Source organism: Haematobia irritans, chromosome 2 (assembly GCF_050003625.1).
Source record: "Haematobia irritans isolate KBUSLIRL chromosome 2, ASM5000362v1, whole genome shotgun sequence".
Lineage (NCBI taxonomy): Eukaryota > Metazoa > Arthropoda > Insecta > Diptera > Muscidae > Haematobia > Haematobia irritans.
The window spans coordinates 191,259,488-191,265,903 of record NC_134398.1 but is presented as its reverse complement, the minus strand read 5'-3'; the positions used below and the strand labels follow the sequence as shown (position 1 = coordinate 191,265,903).

Here is a 6,416-nt window from a genome sequence, read left to right as displayed (position 1 = left end):
TTTTATTTTTTTTTTTTAAATTTTTATTGAAAATATTTTGTTTTTTTTTCGTTAGTTTTAAAAATACAAAATAAATTTACTGTATAATATTTTCGCTCTTATATTTAAAAATGATTCGTAATCCGTATTGAAGTTTAGATATAATTGGTTTTGTTTTGTGTTTGTTTACAAATTACTATGGAAGGGCTATTGATGACCAAGAAGCATCATTTATTCTACATTTAATTTAATATGTTATTTAAAAAGTAATAATTTATGGGACTAAAAAATATCCATTTTGTAAAATATAGAAAAAAAAACATTTTTAAAACCTCAAATGGTAGACTCGCAAAATTTACAGTTAATACTATCAGTTTTTAAGCCTGCTACTAGACATAAATATCGAGCATTCGAGCATTTTACTCAGCAGTTTCGACTTCCTCTTCGGCTGCATAATCATCATAGAAATTAAATTTTGTATCATCGATAAATGGATACTCGTTCATTTCAATGTCATGGATATCTCCAACTTCTGACGATGACATAATACTGTTTCCCTTAATATTAAATGATGCAGGATTTAAGACATCACACATGCCCCCATCATTATTTTCGTCCACCTCATTGCCGTCTTCTGTTTCCGAATCATTTGAATGAAATCCATTGGAAAAGATGTCACGTCTTTGTTCATGATTGTCATAGATAGTTTGTTCTTCATTGAAATTGTTAGAATTATAATGGTCTTCATGGTGATTCTGTGGCGGTGACGAGCCATTTTCGTATCCACTGTAATTGGAGCCCAATTCATTTGTATAATTTGCTTCACTTTCTTGCAAATTGTTATGATGGCCATCACTGTATATAGATTCCTCTTCTTGGTCAGGGTACATATATTGGCCGTCATTATGTTCATGCTCCTCAGATTCATTTTCTTCCATATTATAATTGGAATTATTTTCCATTTCATCATTATCATCATACATGGATTGCCTGTGATTACTGCTCTCTTCTTCAAACTGCTCCTCCACCTCCTCCTCCTCTTGCTCTTCGGCCTCATCAAGATCATTTGCATTTTGTTGTGTATTTTGTTCATTGTTCGATTCTTCCTCTTCCTCATGGTCCTCACTCATAGCTTCTTCTGGTTTATTTTGACCTTCCATATCTTCTAAAGGCAATTGTGGTAAATTGTTTGATGCTGGATGTTGCAACATCTGCTGTTGTTGCTGCTGCATGTGCATTAAAGCTTGTATTTGTTGCATATACATGAGTTCCTGTCTTCGTCTTTCCTCTTCACTTATTTCTACTCTTCCAGCTTCCCGCATATTGTTTAATAAAGCCGCATGTTTTTGTGTCACGTGTAAGGCCAAAGATGAAGCATCCTTATGCAGTTCTCCACACACAATGCATAGCAAAGTTTCCCTCTTCAGTTCTGTTTGCTGGTTTTGTTCTAATTCCTTCTTTTGCATTTGCAAATGATTTTGTATATGCTTATTGAGATAAGCCGACTGGCTATAGGATTTTCCACATATATAACAAGGGAAAGGTTTGGAATTTTCATGGATTTTCATATGGACACTTAGGCTGGAAGCTTGTGTGAATGATTTGTTGCAATATTTACAATTAAATGGTTTTTCACCTGCAAGAAAATAGCAATTAAATGATTAGCAAAAATAAATGAAGGTTTGTACGCATACCTGTATGAATACGCATGTGAATATTGAGACTTCCAGATTGTGTAAAGGATCTATCACAAATTGAACAGGTAAATGGTTTATCTCCCATATGTTGCTTCATATGCTGAACCAATTCAGACGATGAGGCATAGGCAATTCTGCAAATTGAACATTGATACACTAATGACAGTGTGTGCATTCGCATATGTTCCTTTAGTTGGAATTCCTGTTTAAAAGTCTTATCGCATTCTGGACAGCTAATAGAGGATTCCCCATTATTGTGTGTTTTCAGATGTATGGCCAATGAGGTCGAGTTTACAAATCCCTTATCACACAAATGACACTGATGAGGTTTTTTGATTGAATGGGATCGCACATGTACCATAAGACTGCTTGATTGGGTGAATGCTTTGGAACATAATTCACATTTATAGGGCTTTTCACCACTATGTATGCGTATATGGGTATTCAAGCTTCCAATGTGCGTGAAAGTTTTCTCGCAAATGGAACATTGGAAAGGTTTATTGCTTATATGACAACGAACATGTTTCGAGAGATCTCCAGCACTGGGAAAAGAAGCCTCACAATGACTACATTGGAAACATTTCGGTTCGCCACTAATTAGAGAAGACATTTCTATGGCAGCCTGTTGGGCAGCACTGCGACGTCCTCGTCCTCGTTTGACAGGGCCAATGACAGGCGTAATTGTGGTATTTGAAGCAGGATTTAAAACAAACACAGATCCCTTATCATCTATCTCAGGTTTGATGTGTAAAGCACCCATCCCTAGCCCATTGCCATTCATTTGAGAATTGGAATGCAAAGATTCTGCTTCAACTTCTTCATAAGCTCCCTCTTCCATAACCTCCATAGTGCTATTATCTCCTTCAAAGCCAAATTTTTGTAGTTCTGGAGCATCTCGGGTAGTTTCATCCTGGGTATTCGAGTTGGAAGAACTGGAGTCCGACGATGAACTTGATGAAGAAGATGATGTGGTCGAACTTGAGTCATCATCCGAATCTGAATCCGAAGACGAGTCGTCTTCCTCTTCCTGATTTACTTGTTGTTGCTGTTGCTGCTGCTGTTGTTTTCCTTGTGTACTATCTTCGGCCACTAGTTCACACACTGGTTCAAATACCCAACTGTAATCTTTACCATCGTCCAATTCTTCCTCAGACTCTTGCGGTTCGGGAGGTAAGTCTGCATGTTTTGTATTCAAATGTTCATACATATGAAAAGGATTTACAAAATACTCCTCACAGCACATACAATGAAATGTAAGATCTGGAGGTTTTGATACAGAATTTTGGGCCGTCTGAATCCTGTGACGTTCTAAGGCATCTTCAGTAAGCGGGATAATTGTCAGGGGTAAGGTGACATTTTGTTTGTTGAGATTATTATTATTGGATGTATTGATATTATTATTGATGTGGCTTCTGCCTGCATATGAGTTCATATGTAAGGCCATTGCATTGAGAATTCACTGGAAAACAACAAAAAATGCGAAATTTGTGGTTAAGTTGAATTTATGTGAAATAAAGCTTAGTCGTTTTAGTCCTAAAATAGCGTCCGTCAACCTTTTTTACCTTCCGCTATATCTAAAAACTTCTTTATTTAGTTATGACATGTATATTTATCCCGATCGAATCTCGAGTAATCGGTCAATACCGGATGTGGATCCTGCCCTATATTTGTCTCTGGATGAACTCATGGCATTTGATTGCAAAGATTCGAGTAATAATAAATAAAACAGGCGGATCTCCCTTATGTCAACATTTAAGGCATGCTCTTCCCGGATTCTCGTAGAGAATTTTCATCACATAAAAGAGCTTCGTATTTTTCATCACATAAAAGAGCTTATCACAATGGACTGACTGAATAGTCTAAGTGAGCCTGAATATTAATCGGGCTGCCACTTTAACCTATCACATAAAAGAGCTTCGTATACCATAAGTGATAGGGTAAGATAGTCCAAATTGTACACCAATCTCATACGGAATACACCCCAATTATGAAAGGGCTTTGAAGGACAAAATTATTATTTTCTTGAAATTTGTGTATTCCTAATATGTATTTTTCCATTTCAAAAATTTTGTTAGTTGTACCTCTAAACTGCAATTAAATCCAATGTTTTGCCGCGCTATCACTTTGACCCTCAAAACGAGTTTTGATATAATGCCAATTAAAAAATTATGTATTACAATGCTTTTCTCCAGTTTTCTTTGTATATGTACACATACATCTATTTCAATAAAATAACAAAGTCCTCCTCTGTCCTTTTGCTAATTAACATAAAACCAAACAAACCAAATATTTCTGCTTTTCTCCACAGTCCAATAAAAACCAACTGCCTTAAAAAGAAATCTCTTAGACTTTGTGAGTTGCTAAACACGTTTTTTTATTTATCGAGAATTAGTTTGTACTAGTATTAATAAAAAACAAGATATAATAAAGGATTCAATTGTTGTTTTGTTTATAGGTAGTTGGCGAATCTGTCAGTGCCAGTGTTGCCATTGTATCAGTCTACTACCAGTTTTAGCAACGCTGGTTTGCCAATTTAAAATTTGAAAAGACCGTTTCAACCCTGACAAACACCAAATTAGAGAAATGTTTGAATTCAACGTGTCTTCAAATTTTATTCTTGTGAAGTAATTTCTGTTAAATCTGTATCAGAGAGGAGGAAATACAAGAGGAAGCAAATTGCTATTCTGCAAAGAAAACAAATGTCAACTGTATAGGTTCTAAATTTTATTTTCCTTAAATTTCGTAAAGCCGGCAGAGAACAGAACTGGGTACACCGACGCAAACTGTATGATATTTGAGAGAAACGTCGACAAAAACAGCCTGATATTGGAGAATCTTTCCACATGACTGCCACCTACTGACGCAATTTTATTTAAGAATTACGATCTCTTGTATTTCTTCCTCTCTTTTTGTATTATTTATACATTTGTATTTAACGTCTGTTTAAGAATTGTTTTGTAAGCTCTTACAATTCTGCCTATTAGAAATCGAAAAATTGTGTTAAAAAGTGTATCTTAACGAGGCGAGAAAAATTTCTTAGTTTTCTGGATAAATTTCTAGCTTTTTCAAATACAAAACATCGGCGTACATATAATAGTTTCAATATTAAGGCGGGTAAGTTTGCTGGCATGTTTCACTAGTGACATCGAAATATTGGTGTCAGGGCCTATAAAGTATACAGGATGGCTGATATATAATGCAACAAACTAAACAGCTATATATATAAGACCAACAAAGCCACCATAAGCTGCATGAAAGTGGCTCTGCGGTATTTTTCCCATTCCCGTCTCCTTGAGATGATCGACACTTTGGTATTTGTGAGTGGCAATCTTTTTTTCCAAAATGGCCAGGCGTACAAGTCCAATGAGTTGGTATCCGGTTATTGGGCATAGAAATGAAGCGATAATCTCCTTTTTGACCCAGGAAAGTGAATCTTTGTTTGATCGACACTTTGGTATTTGTGAGTGGCAATCTTATTTTCCAAAATGGCCAGGCGTACAAGTCCAATGTGTTGGTATCCGGCTATTGTGCATAGAAATGAAGCGAGGAATCTCCTTTTTAAACCTGGAAAGTTATCCTATTTTGTACACTAATGGCATCCTTCGTTATTTTGACTACGGCCTACTTCAGTGCCTTTTAAATTGTATCGTGAGCAAAAGTGATAACCAACATTTAGTTTATTTTGTTACTGTGTTAATTTTTAATTAATAATAACCAAAAAAGTATTCAATCATATACTTTTTTGGTTAAGTGAACTTAAATTTATCAATTTTCAATCGACGGAAGCACACTTTACGTCAAAAATAAAATTAAGCGTTGTACATTTTGACATTGGATAATTGTCTAGGGTTAGGGTGGATTATCCCACCTCAGTAATGCTGGTGACATTTCTGAGGGTTTCAAAGCTTCTCCAAGTGGTTTCACTGCATTGTGGAACGCCGTTCGGACTCGGCTATAAAAAGGAGGTCCCTTGTCATTGAGCTTAACGTGGAATCGGGCAGCACTCAGTGATAAGAGAGAAGTTCACCAATGTGGTATCACAATGGACTGAATAGTCTAAGTGAGCCTGATACATCGGGCTGCCACCTAACCTAACCTAACCTAGGGTTAAGGCATTCTTGGTTGACGCATACTGATTGCAATGGTACTGAGTCCTGGGGCAATGTCCATGGTCTGCGGCCGGAATGTTTGTCTTCCCAGGGCTTCAATACTGCCATTATACCAGTATTGAAGCATTTTTTTAAATCTCACGGTAGATGAATATCAGCGAGAAGCGACTATCGGCCATTAGGGCAGCCCAAATCATTGCAATCCGGGCCTATTGTTTATGACATATGCAATCGATGAAATATCTACCTTGCTAATCTTACCAGATAGTTCACTGCTACAAATCCGTCACCAAATTCTCAGCCACACTTCTGCCGTATGAAAGCTGTAGAGTTGGGAAGTTCGCGAACGAACTAGTTCAATTGAACGGATCATTGAAATGAACGGACCGAATTAGTTCGCATCAATAGTTCTTTTTCATTCCCCTTGTCAGTTTAGCTAACTAAGCATATTGTATCAGTTTGTTCGCTCAGTTAGTTTCGATTTCCTTTGCAATGTCACAATGTTCAGCCTTTAATCTCATATGCTTTTTTCGCACATAAATTGTTCGGAAATATTATCGTATGTGGTTTTGAGTGATGAATAAGTCAACGCAATACTTGTAATTTATGATGAAATGGGCAAGAGCAATAA

General features: G+C 36.4%; 1 protein-coding gene and 1 long non-coding RNA gene across 3 annotated transcripts in view; one reads left to right on the top strand and one right to left on the bottom strand.

Annotated features, from left to right (window-relative positions):
- LOC142226842 (uncharacterized) lies at window positions 1-4,135 on the bottom strand. 2 transcript variants are annotated; one of them, XM_075297075.1, is made up of 3 exons: window positions 3,960-4,135; window positions 1,674-3,135; window positions 1-1,615 (listed from the first exon to the last, which is right to left on the bottom strand). In XM_075297075.1, exons 2-3 carry the CDS (start codon window positions 3,118-3,120, stop codon window positions 399-401), a joined length of 2,664 nt encoding a protein of 887 aa, XP_075153190.1. In that variant the 5' UTR covers window positions 3,121-3,135; window positions 3,960-4,135; the 3' UTR covers window positions 1-398. The 2 variants fall into 2 exon arrangements, with proteins under 2 accessions (XP_075153190.1, XP_075153191.1); XM_075297076.1 differs by lacking the exon at window positions 3,960-4,135 and adding an exon at window positions 3,758-3,901.
- Window positions 4,136-4,647: 512 nt separating this feature from the next.
- Window positions 4,648-6,416, top strand: part of LOC142224427 (uncharacterized) — a 423,478-nt gene continuing 421,709 nt past the window's right edge. The window contains exon 1 of the long non-coding RNA XR_012719156.1: window positions 4,648-4,790. This is a non-coding gene — a long non-coding RNA (uncharacterized LOC142224427). The remainder of the gene's footprint in view (window positions 4,791-6,416) is intronic.

Excerpts from the sequence above, each read along its gene's own strand:
- LOC142226842 (XM_075297075.1), bottom strand. The coding sequence starts at position 3,120 with ATGGCCTTACATATGAACTCATATGCAGGCAGAAGCCACATCAATAAT. Across the intron at positions 1,616-1,673 it reads TCACATGCGTATTCATACAG|GTGAAAAACCATTTAATTGT; the intron begins GTATGCGTACAA and ends ATTTTCTTGCAG.